The 17,697-nt window shown below is 40.5% G+C and overlaps 1 protein-coding gene across 4 annotated transcripts in view; it reads left to right on the forward strand.

Annotated features, from left to right (window-relative positions):
* Positions 1-12,903: 12,903 nt before the first annotated feature.
* DMXL1 (Dmx like 1) overlaps positions 12,904-17,697 on the forward strand; it is a 134,005-nt gene continuing 129,211 nt past the window's right edge. For 2 of the 4 annotated variants that reach the window (XM_053220029.1, XM_015076693.3), the window contains exon 1: positions 12,905-13,531. In XM_053220029.1, the coding sequence (XP_053076004.1) occupies positions 13,445-13,531 (87 nt within the window). In that variant the 5' untranslated portion in view covers positions 12,905-13,444. Of the gene's footprint in view, positions 13,532-17,697 lie in introns of all 4 variants that reach the window. The other 2 variants (XM_027076847.2, XM_015076694.3) reach the window with 2 other exon arrangements.

Consider the following 17,697-nt stretch of genomic DNA (forward strand, 5'->3'; position numbering starts at 1 on the left):
CTATCTTTAAAGCTAAAAAAAATCAGTTATTCACTTCCCAGCCTCCCTTAAATCCAGGGATTTGTATTGTGACCCATTTTTATATTACGATATAATAGGAAGTTTGCTTGGTAGCTTCCTAGAAAGATTTTCTTCACTGGGAAAAGTAAACAAAGTGAGGAAAATACCTTTTTTTCTTTCCCCATCCTTCCTGCACTCCTGTTATGTTTTCTGATGAGGAAAAATTTGGAGCTGCTAAAACCTGCATGTGTCCATCAGGAGAAAGCCCACGTTGTGTTACTGTTCCATCTTGGAACTATCTTTGTCCTATGACACAAATACATGTCTTTATTATTTAAGGCACTGATCGTTGCGTAGTCTGTTATATACAGCCTAAAACATCCTACTAAATATTATTTATGTTTGGAATATTTAGTATAACCATGTTTGCATTTATTGATTAGGAAATGTATGGTTATGGTCTATTTGTTCCTTCCTAGAATGACTATGATACAGTTGAATAGGTTTTGTGCAAACCTTTGGAGCAACCTATTATTTCAATGAGAATGAAAAGAAGAACACATAGACAACTGCAATGACTCCATATAAAGGGACCTGTAACTCGAAACTGCCATGCAGGGGCACCTGGGTGGCTCAGTCAGTTAAGCATCTCTTTTTTTTTTTCTTAATTTATTTATTTTGGGGAGAGTGCCAATGGGGAAAGGGTAGAGAGTGGGGAACAGAAGATCTGAAGAGGGCTCTGTGCTAACAGGCTTACAGCAGTGAGCCAGATGTGGGGCTCAAACTCACAAACTGGAAGATGAAAACCTGAGCTGAAGTCAGACACTCCACTGACTCAGGCACTCAGGTGGCCTAAGTATATGACTCTTGATTTCAGCTCAGGTCATGATCTTAGGATCTTGAGATTGAGGCCTGTGTGTAGGCTGCTTGAGATTCTCTCTTTCCCTCTCCCTCTGCCCCTCCTCCTGAATTACACTCCGTCTCTCTCTCAAACAAAAGAAACTGCCATGCTAATAGTATTAAACTCAATATTTTGTTGATCTTATCCGATTTCTTACATTCACTCCTTTTATTTGTTTGTTTGTTTAGGATTATTCTAGTTCTATGAAAAATGCTGTTGTTATTTTGATACAGATGGCATTGAATGCGTAGATTGATTTGGGTAGTATGAATGTTTTAAGAATATTTGTTCTTCCAACCCATGAGTATGGAATGTCTTTCCATTTCTTTGTGTACATTCATTCCTTTTCAAAATAGCTTTAATGAGACATAATTCACATGCTATATAATTCACACTCCCTCTTCAAAAAGGATTTGCATCCAGTACCTGGATGGCTCAGTGAGTTGAATGTCTGGCTTTGGATCAGATCATGATGTCACGGTTTGTGAGTTTGAGCCCCACATGGGGCTCACTGCTGTCAGTGCAGAGTCTGCTTCAGATCCCCTGTACCCCCCGCTTCCCCTCCCCAACTTGCACTCTCTCTCTCTCTCAAAAATAAACATAAAAAAAAAAATTTGTGTCTTACTTTGTAGAAAGACTTGATGACTATCAAGTTGAACCTTTCTTACTTCACCTCCACCCATCCTAGAAAGCTACCGATCTCTATTTCTACACTTACCATTCCCAAGTCCAATCCCTCCACCCTTGATTCCTTATCTCATTGGTTTTTGCTCTGTTAAGAATCTTTTAAGCCTTTCTATTTGTGTGCCGAGCTACCTCTTAGATGGGCCTTTCCAAAGGAAGCATCAACAGAGGGTGTGACAGAAATGAGGTCAGCTAAGCAGTGTGGTCAGACAGCAAGAGGTCTGGGCAGGGCACGATTGCTGACTACTTGGAGACTGCAGGGCTTGGCAAGTTTGGGAAACTAAACAGGCTTTAAAGCCTCTTCCCAAGGTAGCAATCAAGGTCAGAGAAGCAAACTAATTAGACTCTTTAGGACGGTGGTCCAGAGTGAGAGCTAGAAAGGACTTGTTCCCTGAGTGAAGCCTTGGAAACTACTGCCCTCTTATCTACTTTAGCCCAGGTATCCTCTAGTCAGCACCTCTCCTTGTCAGAACCTTTGAGATACCAAGGAAATTTAAGTACTTCATAATCTTTAACAAACAAACAAAAAGTTTTTAAAAGAAGTATGGAAGGAAGGAAAGAAAAAAGAAAGAAGGAAATAAGGAAAGAAAAAGAAAGATAGTCCGTCTTCATGTATTCAAGAGCTCTCAGTGGCCAGTTCAGGTTCAAGGCTTGGCTGGAGAACTCTCTCTCATGGTGGGCTAATTCTTCAGAGCCTTGTAATTTTCTTCATTGTTTTCCTCTTTCAGGACTCAGCTTAAGAAAAGGACAGCAAATAGATACAAAGGCAAAGACAATTTATGGATATGGCTGCCAGCCAGTGAATCCGTACATCCTTCTCGCGAGCTCCTGCAGGTCACCTATGACCTAAATCCTAAATCCAACGCTCTCTTCTTGGACTTAAATTCTTTTATGCTCTGAGCAGCAAACTTTTTTCCCCCCCAAGCAACATACTTCTAAAAGCTCCTCCTATGGTTCCTATACAACCTTCCTACTACCTGACTGTATTACAGCAGTTGACCCCTGACCACTACTTGACAGTCACTAAGCTTTAGTTCTTGGTTCTCCACTGCTTGCTGTCTTCCTCCCCTCTCCCCTGGAAACCACCTTATTTCCTGAGGGTCAGCTCTTGACAATTACTGAATACCTCTTCGTTTCATATTACCAGCTGTGTAATCATTCCTGAGTTACAATCCCATCTCTCTGTTACCCTGGATGTCCTATGATTACTTCAAATACACTTTTTAACTTTCTGTATTTATTCTGAGAGAGAGAGGGAGGAGGGACAGAAAGAGAGAGAGAATCCCAATCAGGCTCCATGCTGTCAGCACAGAGCCCAACATGGGGCTAGAACTCACAAACTGTGAGATCATGACCTGAGCTGAAATCAAGAGTTGGTCCCTTAACCAACTAAGCCACCCAGTGCACCTAATTACTTCAAATTCAAACATGAAAATCAGCCTTGGCCTTACCCACTCAAAAAGGCTTGTCCCGCTATTTTCTCCCCATTGTTTTACTACATTAGTAAAATGCCAGTTCCTTAGTCACCCAACTCTGTTAATCAGCAGCCTCTCTCCATTCCTATTCTTCTATGAGAAAATTTCAAAATCTCCTAGCCCTTCTTCTGCAGGATGAAAATTTCCCAGGAAGAAGACTGAAAAAACAAATGTACCATTTTAGACACCAAAGTTCAACATCTACAGTAGAAAGTTAGACACGTGTAAAAATACCATCCTATATACTTTTTAAATTTCATTTTTTAATACACAAACTTGATGAGATTTTTTTTTCAGAAATATATACAGCATAAGTGTCTTTTTCATATGTAGCAAAAAGGCATTTCTTTTATCTACCTCGAGTTTTTAACATTCAGAAAGCCAAAGACCCTATTTATTGAAAATCCATTATTGATTCAGACACATGTGCATTAATTAAAGCACTATTTACAACCTGGAGCTCACCTTCTCTCTATGGATGCTTTTGATCCAAGAACTATAATCAAAATCTTTTGCACTGAGAATAGGGCAATATTCTTCTAGAACACAGGGAAAGAAAAGTACTATGGCCATTTGAATCTCTAGCAATTTCAGGTACAGAAATAAGGGTTTGTAGGAAGCTGTTTACTGAATTTCCTTCCTAAAAACATTTTCTGTTTCTTTCCTCTACTACAAAGAAAAGGAAAAATCAGCAGGTGAAATACATTCCTCATCTCTGCTTTCTTCTATTTGTTCAGAGCTCTGCCAGATGGTTTTCTGTGGAATTAATTTTCTACCTGGTGTCTATAGTTTTATTATTATTATTTTTTTAATCCTAGTGGCAGCAACCATGCCAAGTTATATAGAGTTATATAGAGAGCACTTTTCAGGAATGGTATTCTTGCCTTTTTTCCTATCTGACGTTCTCTCTGCTAATTCACATGCTAATATTTTCCAAAGATTCAGGAGAGTTGGCACTCTTATGTGGTTGGAGTGTAAGTTATTCTGTATTAACCTTGGGACTCAAAGTGACAGAAACAGAATTAAAACTCAAACCCACTGAAGAAAAAAAAAAAAGCAGGTGGGGAAGATTTGGGAATCACGTAATTGGGCAGGAAAGGCACAACACTGGACTGGACCAAGAGTTCAAGTGAGGTTGTCATGATGTCCTCATAGTTCCTATAAAAATGGAACTTAGCTGGGGAGCCTGGGTGGCTCAGTCTGTTAAGCATTCAACTTCAGCTCAGGTCATGATCTCACAGTTCATGGGTTCAAGCCCCATGTCAGGCTCTGTGCTGACAGCTCGGAGCCTGAAGCCTGCTTTGGATTCTGTGTCTCTCTCTCCGCCCCTCCCTCACATGCACTCTCTCTCTCAAAAATAAATAAACCTAAATTTAAAAAAATTTTAATAAAAAAATAGAACTTAGCTCTACTGTTCTCTCTTTGTTCTTCCCTAAAATACTCAGTCATCATCTAAGCTCAGGGATCCTGGTTCTTTCTTTAAACAATGCAAGAGTTCCCTGCTACCCGCTGCAGAAAAATCCCAGAGAAGGATCCTGACCCACGCAGCCGGGGTCCGTTCCTGAATCAATTATAGTGGCCAGGGAACCCAAGGTGAGCAGTACTGCCCAGCAATTAAGGGCACATAGTCCGGTAGGATTTTGTAGACTTCTGTAATCTACTTCCATTGTACTCTCAGACACTTGCCAGGCTCATAATCCTGTTCTCCTGAGAGCTACCACTGCTAATCTCCACTACAGGGTAGGGCCCTGGAGCCTAAGCATTGACCAGAGAGAGGCAGTTTAGGTTGTATTCCTTTCATCCATCTCTCTCTAGCATCTGTTTCCACTTCCCTAGGCAGAAGGAGGAGGGGGGGTGGTGGTAAAAATAAGGATACACTTAGTCCCCTTTTTCTAAATTTGAGATTATGTGTGAGAGTTCTCATGACGTGTTTGTAACTTTCAAGGACTGCTTCTCAGAGAACCATGCTAACCATCAGCAGAAACTTGGACTTGTGCAGTTGGCCATCACTTTTTCTAGTTTATCTTGTGAGGTTGTTTTGCTTTCCTAATGTAGTTGTTACTGACAAAATTGTGCTGTTTTTAATAATACTCTTTTGGGGGGGGGGGCAGGTGTTTGGGTGGCTCAGATGGTTGAGCATCCGACTCTCATTTCAGCTCAGGTCATGACCTCATGGTTTGCGTGTTTGAGCCCAGAGTTGGGCTTTGTGCTGATAGTGCAGAGCCTGCTTGGGATTTCCTCTCCCTCTCTTTCTGCTCCTCCCTCACTCGTGCTCATGTGTGCAAGCGTGCACACTTTCTCTCTCTCAAGATAAATAAATCAATTACCAAAAAAATATGCATATATTATTTAGTTAGATATTGGTGGATCGTGTGTGACTCAGCTACACTTACCTTTACGTAGAAATAGCCTCACTTATATGGCATAATTAAACGGGCCACTTAAGTGGTTCTTACCTAGACACAGATTGCTTCAAGGGCACTTTGCTATGTTGTCTGAGGCAGAAAAGAGGCTGGTAGTTTCTTTTGTTGGAAAATTTCATGTTCTACCTCATCAGTTATTCCATAACACATACATGATTGAGTGCAAGCATAGTTCCTGATAAGTTTGTTTATACTCTAACCGGAGGGGAAAAAAAATTTTCACCTCTGCACGCAACTTCAGTTTTCTTTGCTCTCAGAATATTTCAGTATTTTGTAATTATTCCTTGCCACGCTTGAGAAACATTCCCAACATTTTTGTTCATTAATTTACCTCCCTTACCTCTTCTCACCTTTCTAGCTAGGGGGAAGTGGTATGCTCTGAAGACTTCTAAACCTTACTCCCCATTCTTTCTTCTTTTTTTTTAAGGCCATTTGTTTCTAAGTTTATTTATTTTGAGAGAGAGATTGAGTGTGTGCAGGGAGAGGGAGGGGCAGAGAGAGTTTTATTGTTTTTTTTTAAGGCTATTTTTTAGAGAAGTTTTAGTTTCATAGCAAAATTAAGAGGAAGGAACAGAGGTGTTCCAAATAACCCTGCTGTCACATGCATAGCTTCTCCATTATAAACATCCTCCACCAGAGTGATACATGTTTTTTAATGTCTGTTTAATTTTGAAACAGAGCAAGCAGGGGAGGGGCAGAGAGAGAGGGAGAGAGAGAGACAGAGGATCTGAAGCAGGTTCTGTGATGACAGCAGGGATGTGGGGCTTGAACTCATGAATTGTGCGATCATAACTGGAGCCACAGTTGAATGCTTAACCGACTGAGCCACCCAGGTGCCCCAGAGTGATAAATTTTTTATAGTTGATGAACCCACACTGACACATAATAATCATCCAAAGTTCATAGCTTACATTAGGTAAGCTTCACATTTTTTTTTTTTTTTTGGTATATTTGTAAATTAATTTATTATTTATTTACATCCAAGCTGGCATATAGTGCAACAATGATTTCAGGAGTAGATTCCTTAGTGCCCCTTACCCATTTAGCCCATACCCCCCTCCCATAACCTGTCCAGTAACCCTCTGTTTGTTCTCCATATTTAAGAGTCTCTTCTGTTTTGTTCCCCTCCCTGTTTTTATATTATTTTTGCTTCCTTTCCCTTATGTTCATCTATCTGTTTTGTACCTTAAAGTCTTAAGAGTTCATTCTTGATGGTGTACATTCTGTAGGTTTGGACATGTGTCCATTTTGTAGTATCATCCAGAGTATTTTCTTTTTTTTTTTTAAATTTTTTTTTTCAACGTTTATTTATTTTTGGGACAGAGAGAGACAGAGCATGAACGGGGGAGGGGCAGAGAGAGAGGGAGACACAGAATCGGAAACAGGCTCCAGGCTCTGAGCCATCAGCCCAGAGCCTGACGCGGGGCTCGAACTCACGGGCCACGAGATCGTGACCTGGCTGAAGTCGGACGCTTAACCGACTGCGCCACCCAGGTGCCCCTCATCCAGAGTATTTTCAACGCCCTTTGGAAAAGCCTCTGTGCTCCACCAATTCATCCCCACCCTCGATCCCAGGCAATCACTGATCTTTTCGTTGTCTTCATAGTTCTGTTCTTTTCAGAATGTCATTTAGCTGGAATGATACAATGTGTAGCCTTTCAGACTGGCTTCTCTCACTTAGTAATATGCATTTAAGATGCCTCCATGACTTCTTATGGCTTAATAACTCATTTCTTTTTAGCACTGGCTAATGTTCCATTGTCTGGATGTGCCACAATTTATTTATTTACCTGTTTATCTCCTGAAGCACATCTTGGTTGCTTCCACATTGGGCAATTATAAATAAGGTTATTATAAACATCTGTGTGCAGGATTTTGTGTGGACATGCATGTTCAACTCCTTTGGGTAAATACCAAGGAGCCCGACTGCTGGATCAAATGGTAAGAGTTTATTTAGTTTGTAAGAAAGCACCAAACTATTTTCCAATGTGGGACCAATTTGCAGTCCCACTAGCAATGAATGAGAGTTCCTGTTGCTCCATATCCTCACCAGCATTTGCTGTTGTCAGCGTTGGAGATTTTAGCCATTCTAATAGATGTATAATAATATCTCAAGTTGTTTGTTTTCTTATTGTTGAGTTTTAATAGTTCTTTGTGTATTTTGGATAACAGTCTTTTATCAGATATGGTTTTTGCATATATTTTCCCCCAGTCTATGGTTCATTTTCTCATTCTTTTGACATGTTTTTCACAGAGCAAAAGTTTTTATTTTAATGAAGTCCACCTTATCCATTGTCTCTTTCAGGGATCGTCCCCTTGGTGTTACATTTAAGAAATCAACATCAAACCCAAGGGCATCTAGGTTTCTCCAATGTTATCTAGGACTTTTATAGTTTTGCATTTCACACTTAGGTCTGTGATCCATTTTTTTTCAATGTTTGTTTGTTTGTTTGTTTATTGAGAGAAACAGACACAGCATGAGCAGGGGATGGGCAAAGAGAGAGGGAGACACAGAATCCGAAGCAGGCTCCAGGCTCCGTGCTGTCAGCACAGAGTCCAATGCGGGGCTCAGACCCACAAACCATGGTAATGACCAGAGCTGAAGTCAGAGGCTTAACCCAATGAGTCACCCAGGCGCCAAGGTCTGTGATCCATTTTCGAGTTAGTATTTGTGAAGGGTTTAAGGTGTGTCTAGATTAATTTTTTGCATACCGTTGTCGATTTTTTTTGCATTTGTTGCAAACACTATCTTTGCCCCATTGTATTGCCTTTACTCCTTTGTCAAAGAGCAGTTGACTATATTTATGTGGGTCTATTTCTGGGCTCTTTATTCTGTCTCTGATTTGTTTGTCTATTCTTTTGCCAATACCACATTGTCTTGATTGCTGTATCTTTATAGTAAGCCTTAAAATTGGTTAATGTCAGTCCTCCAACTTTGTTCTTCTCCTTCAATATTGTGTTCACTGGTTGTGGGTCTTTTTCCTCCCTATAAAACTTTAGAATCAATTTGTCAGTATCCACAAAATAACTTGCTGGGATTTTCATCGGGGCAGTCCCTTTTCTTCATTACTTTTCCAGACTCCATAGCCCTCAAGTTGCTCCTGGTTAAACAAAACCCCCTGCTGCTGTCTCCCATATGGCCTCTCCTTTCTGTATGCTCCCCTTTTTTTCCAAACAAAAGCTCACACATATTTTTTATGAAACCAACCTGTTAGTGCAGAAGTATAAAAAAATAAAGAAGCATTCCCCCAATAAAACATGTCTAGCTGTAAAGATGGTAGTGATTTTTTCAGTGATAGTAAGATGTTAAGTGATCTTGAAACAGCATAAATGAGCATCATCTCATGTGACTCCTTAGAGACCCAAATTACTCTTCTCCAATGTTTCCTCTTTGAGTTATACCTGACTCTACTACCAGTTTTCATCCAAATCCACTGGGAAATGGGAAAATTCCACTTTTGTTTCTTGGCCAGGAATTGTTTGATCTTCAAAGTCTTGTGAGAAGACACAGCAAAGAACAGCCAAGGGCACACACCACAATGGAAGAGAAAGGGAGAGAGAGCAAAATCCCGTCTCTCAACTTCTCCTTCCCACTGAAGAAAAGTCCCAATAGGCATGAGGACAGTCACAGTCTGATTAAAGCTGCAACTGATGTGTGTGACTTACTGGTAATTCCAAGACTTTCCTAGAAATATTTGCCTTTAACCAAGTGAGTATCTACCTAATTGGCTAAGTATCAGGAGTATTTTGGTTGGAAATGTTGATTTTAACTTTCAACAAAGCATGGTCTTTATAGTTTGGGAGTGGGTCAAGGTAAGGAGATCAGCTTTTCTTCCATCATTAGGAAGGGGAAGAGAAAAGTGTTTGGGGAAGATGGTTCTTCCTACTAGAAAAATCACTGAAGTGACTTACTTAAAGAAGTCATCTCACCTCCCTATCTCTTCTTACCTTGTTAGCAAGGAGGGAAGTGATAGACTCTGACTGTATTCACTTTGGGATTCGGGGGTCTTTGGAAAACACTTAGAGGGTCTTTGCAGCCCAAGAAATCTGAGTTCAAATCTTTGGGTGGTGATATGATCCAAATCTAATATGATCTTGGTCAATATGTAGTCTTTTTAAGTTTAGGTTTCTTCATTTATAATACAGAGATATTACCTTTATAGATTTGTTGAGATTTTTAAATTTTTATCTTTAAAGTAGGCTTTCACATCCAGCATGGAGCCCAATGTAGAGCTTGAACTCATGACCCTGAGATTAAGACCTAAGCTGAGATCAAGAGTCAGATGCTAAACTAATTGAGCCATCCAGGTGCCTCAAGAGTTTGTTGAGATTTAAATGAAATAAATAAAACACGTATGACAGTGTAGAGTGGGTGTTTAATAAAATAGTAGCTTTTTATAAATAACTGCCCTTTAAATGCTTATGGGTGGAAAATTCCTCAACTGAGCAAGTGAGTATGAGCCAAGAGTATTTAATGACAATCTCCAAATTTTAAGAGGTATCAGAATTAATTTTTCTATGGTAACAATATTATAAATGATGATTAGGGTCCTATTTCATTGCTCAAATATCTATGTAACCTGTAATATCCCTGATAGATTTTGCGATAGCAAGCTTGTTGTTAAAAGTTCAGGCGGGTTCCTGGGGCAGTCAGTGTCTTAGATGCACCAGAAACCCTCATATTATTTTGATGAAATAGTAAGTTCATAATGCTTGTGTGAAATGCCAGCAACACAGTCCCCCTAATTCAGCCTTAGATATAGGATGAGGGACTCTGTTTACTTCCAACCTCCTTCATCAAGTGAGTGTTGGCAATGGGGCCGGATGTCCCAACTGGTGGCTCCCTTGGCACTTGCACTGGGAAGGTAGGAAATTTACATTAAGGGTAATGAGAAGGATTTCTGGAAATCAGAGGGTGAAGAACAGGCATGACTGCTTCCCAATCTGAATTGGCTTCATACATATTCCTTTTTTGCCTCCAAGATCTCAGAAGTTAGCCTGTTTGTTGTTCTTTACACTGTCACCACCCACTGAGTATAAAGAAATTCCTCCTTCCCCTTTAAGACTAGAACTTCTTCCGCATTGCTCCAAGGTCAGGTGTACTTAACTCTGCCTTTGTAGTGTGAAAGCAGCCATAGGTAACACCTAAATGACTATGCATGGCTGTATCCCAATAAAACTTTATTTAAGGACATATGAATTTCATGTATTTTCATGTGTCATTAAATATTCTTCTTCTATTCATATATATTTTTTTATATTTAAAAATGTAAACAGCATTCTCAATTCTGGGCTGTATAAAACCAGACAGTAGGCCAGAATTGCAGTAGAAGAAAAAAGATACATTACAAGCATTTAGTTGTGTCACTGAAACAGTTCATCTGCTTTATATCAAAGACAGGTTGCTTAACAGGCAATTTAATAAAGTAGTAGAAGTATTTCTGATGAATAAGAAGCAAAAGAATACCCTTGCTTTCCATCAGATATTGTAGTGCCATAGTTTTAGATAGACTATAACATCCTCAGAACTTTTGTGGTAGTCTTAAGCTTCCCTGGAAAGTCTGATTTGTGCTGGGGTTTGACACTATTTGGAAAACCTTAGAAAGAGTAAGTTCATTTAAAGTTCATTAAAGTTCATTAAGTTCATTAAAGTTCAAAAGGTTAAGTTCATTTAATAATAGTAATAATAGTAATAATGGCTAACATCTATTGAATTCTATGGACCAAATACTGTTCTCACTTGATCCTCGTGATAATTAAAAGAAGAAAGTCTACTACTATCTCCCGTTCATAGATAAGGAAAGTAAAGCACAGAGAGATTAAATAACCTAAGTGAGCAGTAAGGCCAGGATTCAGACTCAGGTAGTCTAACTGAAGGCTGAAGGAATTTAATTAAAACTAACAGATGTACTGAGTTGCAGGAATGAAAATGTTGTTGATAAATTAAACTTGCTGATTTTACAGATGAGGAAAACGAGTCTGAAAGTTAACAAAAACCTTTCCAAGGACACACAGCCAACGTGAGATTAACACTAGATCTCAGATTTCCTAACTACCAGGCCACTGAATTTCTTTTATTCTGCTATACTGCATGCCCTTGAAAAGTAAAAGCTGGGCAGGACAGAATGAGTAAAACATGCTGGGCCAGATACAATTTAGGTGGAACACAGAGAAAACGTTATTTAGAGTCTAAATATAAAATTAAGTTAAAGCCACCCTGAATAATATTTTAAATTAATAATTAAAATACAGATTAAGTTGTAAGTATGTCAGATATCAATAAAATAGTTTTTTAAAACAAATTAAGTTTTAAGTCCCTTCTTTTGATAAAGAAACTGGGATAAATAATGGAATTCACCTACATCTGTCAAATTGAAAATGGGAGATGGCTCTTAAATTTGGTTTTTAAGTAACTTTTTATTGCAAAATTAAATGTACACATTACAAAACATTTTGGCAAAGCATAAATAAAATTAATACTCCTCCCGTCCAAGTATTGGTGTGAAAGTGTTTTTTTTTTCACCCCAGCAAAAGGATATAAAAATCAGTTTAGCAGTTTTTAAGAAACTACTCCTTTTGGGTGGAGAGTTCCTATCTACATTCACTCGTTTAACATTTACTCAACACCTACAGTGGAGCTGGCCCTGAGCCCCACACTCGGAATACAGAGGCGAACCACACAGTCTGTACTCAAGAGGCTTAAATATACGGAAGGAGACATATAAACAGACCGTTATCGATAATAACACAAAACTTGTGTCAAAATACACTGAGAGTATCTAGCGGTTGTAACTGTGACACTAATCATTTTGGAATCCTTGGGTTTTTCCCAAACAAACGCTCAACGCAGGGCTGCTGCAATATTATTATCAGCACTAGTTCAAAACGTAGGTTAAGGAAAACTTAGCTGAAAACACTCCATTTGAACACTTGTCGAGTATTTAAGTCTTTCAAATTAACCCCGTTTGGTGCGCTGGAAACGCGCGTAAAGCAGGAGAAACCACACGCCGGGATAACAGATGCTGAACGGGTCACATTTACTTGGAAGTCGACAAGCGCCGCCTTAGCGGAGCAGTGCCTGTTGGGACTTGTAGTTTCTACCAGGACAGAGGACACTGCAGCTCCACTTATAATGCACTTCTCCCTTTCAAGCTTTCTGGCCCGACAGATTAAGCCGTAACCTAAAGCATTTTTTGACAACTCTCACCTCATTCTGGGCTCACTGGGTTTCTGCTAGGCTCCTTACTTTGGATCAGCTCAGACCGACAGACTCACTTACCAGACTCAACGAGATTGGCCTGTCCTCAGTGGTGGGCGGGGCCCTACGTAGACTGGAGCTCGGGATTGGCCAGCATCTGACTAGACGAGGCGTTTTCGTAGCCACTTGCTGATCTGTAAACTGTGGTGAAAAAAGTGCGTCCTTTACCGCAGTATCCCTCTTCATCGCGGAAAGCCTCGCGATATTTCGGCTGAAGGGACTTAGCGACGCGTAGTGAGCGGCAAAGGCCAGTGGGGGTGACGGGCACCGGAGCCGGGAAGGGACAGGTCAGGCGGTGAAGGCGAGCGCGTGCTGCCTGCGCCACTGGGATCCGTCAGGGCCAGCCACCCCGAGCCCAGAGGAAGTGTGTGGACGCCGCGGCCCTGCTGGCCGGTGAGTCGGCCCGGGGTCTCGGCCTTTGAGTCGACCCCGAGCTTCACCTGGGCCTCCCGCTGGCTGTGACAGGTGCGCGGACTAGCGCGGCGCTGCGCCCTCTCGGCGGCCCGCCCCCTCCGGGCCTTGCCCGCCAGGGCTCGGGATGAACTGCGGGCCCCGGCTGAGCGGCTCCGGCTCCTGGCGCCTGTCGCTGCCTCCGTCGCCGCCCAAGAGCGGCCGCCGCCCCTAAGGGAAGGAGGGAGGGAAGCGGCCGCCGACCCTGGGCATGAGCCGGACGCGGCGTCCGTTGCTGGAATAAGACGCAGACATGAACCTGCACCAGGTGCTGACCGGGGCTGTGAACCCTGGCGACCACTGCTTCTCCGTGGGCAGCGTCGGCGACCAGCGCTTCACGGTGAGTGAGGGAGGCTCCCGCGTCGCCCGTGCCCGGTCCGCGCGCCTGAGTCAGCCGGGAGCGGCCCAGAATCGCGGGGCCGAGGCCAAGAACGCCTGGTCCCCTCCGCGCTGGGGTCCCCGGGTCCGCGCCCCTGGGACCGGGCGGACCTGGCTTTTGAGAGCGAAGGAGGTAGAAACATGTCGGGCATCGAGGTACTGGCTCGGAAGTTAGAATGTTTTGTAGGATTTTTAAAGTTTCTAGGTTGACGTCCTTAAGACTGGGATGGTTTCCCACAGTCGTTTATCCAGAAGTCGTTGTTGTGATGTGTATGAAGGCTTTTCGTTACCCTGTTCTATCGGCTTAAATTGTCAAATTTAGAAATAGTTGGGATTGGTTTCATTTCTTAGTTAAGGTCAAGTATCTTTGTAGTTGTGGTTTTTTTTTTTTAAGTGGGTGTCTTAAAACAATTATTGATTGTTTGCTATCAACATCTAGCGCTGAGTAATACAGTGAAAGCGGTGTTTTGATTTACTTCTCTTCAAATTCACCCATAAATAACTTTGGAAAGAAAAAAATATTTTTTGTAAACAATTCGCTCCTGCCATCCTTTGAATTCCATGTGTAGCAGTTTAGAAATCCTGGGAAAGTGTTATTTATTTTAGATTGCTCACATCAATTACTTAAAGTTACGTTACAGTTTTTCAATAAAACTCTTCTGTACCTGAAAGTGACTCCTTTTTCATTTGTCTTCCTCAGATGTTGGAAGGAAGAGGGCCCCAAACTTCAGGCTACTTAGCAGTATAGTGGCATTTTCTGCTTTATAGTTTTTATAATAATTTCAAACTGTAAGTCAGGATTGGATATATAAACTTATTTATAATGCTGAGGATATTTGCTACAACTTGTGTTGCTCTCTCTTAGTTGTGATGAAAAGTAAAACTTATTTTTACATTAACAGTGAGACAAAGTAAAAAAAAGCTTCGCAGATCCCCCAGATTTTCTTCTCCTATGAATTGTTTTGTGGTCTTTGTCAGTCAGAATAAGTATTAGATTAAATAATAGTCATGATTTGACATGGTACAGGTGTTCCATCCCTAAATTGTGCTTTTAGATCTGCGGCAACTAAGTATTTTGCTCTTGGACAGTTTGTACCTCCACTCTGGAGATACTAGTACACACCTTAGCTTGCATTTGACATGAGCAGCTTTTGGAGATTCTAATTCTAAATGGTAATCTAGCCTGAATATTTAGGAGGAGATTGAATTCTGAGGGTCTCACTGAACTGAAAGTTGTAGACTTTCTGTAGCTGGACACTGCTCTCTGCTCTTGCTATTTAGATGGAGGAAATAAACAGTGCCCTAAGCAGGTTTTCCTAGTGGAAGATTACAGGATGGTAACATCTCCTAAAGTTACATGAGTGCTTTATCCAATGCAAATTCTAGCAACTTTCTCTAAGAAGGCTTTCAGAATCTGTAAGCCATAGTGTGAACTTCAAAACACATGCAATAGACTGACCTATTTATACACCTAGAATATCCTTTTAAGTGTATATAAAACCGTGGTGGATGCCTCCGTGTTATTTTATTTTTATTATTATTACTATTTTCTAATGTTTATTTATTTTTAAGAGATGGAGAGACAGAGTCTGAGTGGGGAAGGGGCAGAGAGAGGGAGACACAGAATCTGAAGCAGGCTCCAGACTCTGAGCTGTCGGCACAGAGCCCGACTTGGGGCTCAAACCCACCAGCCGTGAGATCATGAACTGAGCCGAAGTTGGACGCTTAACCGACTGAGCCACCCAGGCACCCCACCTCCATGTTATTTTAAAGAAGAGGTGAGGTAATGTGCCAGAGACTATATATGGTTATTCTATACCATCATGTAGCTTGTTGCTCAGTTCTGCGACCTTATTTTAATATCTATTTCCGGAGTGCCTGGGTGGCTCAGTTGGTTGGGTGTCTGAGTTCAGTTCAAGTCATGATGTCAGTGTTCCAGGATTTGAGCCACAAGTGGGGGTCTGCCCTGACAGCGAGAAGCCTGCTTCAGATTCTGTCTCCCTCTCTCTCTCTCTGCCTCTCCCCTGTTCACGCTCATATGATCTCTCAAAAATAAATAAACATTAAAAAAAAGTTGGGGGCACCTGGGTGGCTCAGTTGGTTAAGCATCCAACTCTTGATCTCAGCCCAGGTCATGATCTCACGTTTGTGAGTTCGAACCCTGCATCAGGCTCTATGCTGTTAGCATGCAGCCTGTTTGGAATTCTGTCTCCCCTCTCTGTCTCTACCCTACTCATGCTTGCTTGTGCACGCACTCTCTCTCTCCCTCTCAAAATAAATAAGTAAACTTAAATTTTTTTTTTAATTAAAAAAAATTAAAAATCTTTAAAATCTATTTCCATAAACTAGACTTTAATCATCTCCTACCAAGCATACTGCTGCTTTCTCCCAGATCTAAGGAAGGATTCTAGTGAATTCGATAAAAATAAATTTTTGTCTGTTTAGTATAAAGAGATCCCAATTCTCTGTAATTTGGGTGGTAGTTTAAGGATTAACAGTCATCTTCCTTTGTACCCAATCCATCCCCGACTCTTCAACATTAAGTTGGTAGTTGTGTTATAAACCAAGTTTCGCGCCTTCGGTTTCCTTGACACCCTATACATCTTAAATTTATGTCTCTTCAAGTTGTTTTTTACGTTAAAAAGCAAAATCTATTTATTGTTTACTCCTTGAATTCTGTTTTTAACATTTTCCGATTTGTACTTGATAGGAAGGTAACAGACCTTAATGGTAGATGGTATATATAGACTAAAAAAAATCTCTAAATTTCAGTATTGCTAGAGGGAGGGACCTGAGATCTTCCTGTTGCAGGCCCCCTTGAAGAATGGTTTTATTCCTCCTGGTACTTGATGCCTTTTGTGAAGACATCCTGTGTTTGTAATTCCTCCCTTTGCATGTTTGCAGATAACTAACTGTTCTTGTTTTGAAAGATTACAAGAAATGAAATCCTCTTTTCCAAATCAAGTCTGACAGGTTTCAAATTGAAATGAAATTGAATGCCTGCCCTCATGAATTCTAGATTTTAAAATATGCCCTTAGTAATACAATTTGTCTAAGTATTAGATACACTTTTACTACTTAAACTGGCATCAAATATTTTGACTTCCCTCTTAGTATGAGAACTTCTGGAAGGCAGTGACCACGTCTGTCTTGCTGTCAAAGCACTTTATTTGTACTTTCATTATATCATTAACCAGTATTGCTTTGTGTGTGTCTCCCATGGTTTCCTTATGACCATCTAGAACAGTGATTAAAGTAGTGGTGACTCCTATTAGTAGAGTCATTACTTGGATTTGATTTCCAGCCTAGTTCCTTACAGCTCTTTGTATATCCATGAGCAAGTTCTTTTATACTCTCTAAATTCCTTTTTTTCTCATCTGTAAAATAGAGCTAAAGTGTTACCTATTCATAGTGTACTATGTTCAGTGTTTATGTAAAACCCTCAAAAATGACAGTTATTATAAAATTCAAGTCATGCTTACTCTAATGCTTGGCACATAAATACTGGTTGAATTGATGAATAAGACATACAGAAGACATTGGGATATAATTAAAATGCTGTATTTTAAAATAGCTTTAATAATTTATATTTGAGTCCAAATAAAATATTTCTATTAAAGTTCCTTTAGGGACATTTTGGTGGCTCAGTCGTTAAGGGTTCAACTCTTGATTTGGGCTCAGGTCATGATCTCACTGTGGTGAGGTTTACTTTGGGCTCTGTGCTGACCGTGCTTAGCCTGCTTGGGATCCTCCCTCTCTTAATGCTCCTCCCTGACTTGTGCACAGGCTTTCTCTCTCAAAATAAATGAATAAACTTAAAAAAGTTTCTTGAAATTTTTCTCAGTTATTTGTTACGTGTTTTACCCTCAATATCAGGTGAACAACGGGGAAAAATTTCCTGTACACTAAGCAAAAATTCTTTATGTTTTCTTTATTTAACTGAATTCTTCCCTTACTCTTTTTTTCCTTGTTAATTTCCTACTGCTTTTAGAGTGAAAATATGTGAGCAACCTGGTCCTGATCTGTTGAAAACTTTTGTTTTTAGAATAAAAACTATTTTGTTTATAAAGGACAAATGATAAGTTAAAAAGAGTCACAGTTAATTGGAATCTAGATTTTCTAGTATTT

The sequence above is a fragment of the Acinonyx jubatus genome, chromosome A1 (genome assembly GCF_027475565.1).
Source record: "Acinonyx jubatus isolate Ajub_Pintada_27869175 chromosome A1, VMU_Ajub_asm_v1.0, whole genome shotgun sequence".
Classification (NCBI taxonomy): Eukaryota; Metazoa; Chordata; class Mammalia; order Carnivora; family Felidae; genus Acinonyx; species Acinonyx jubatus.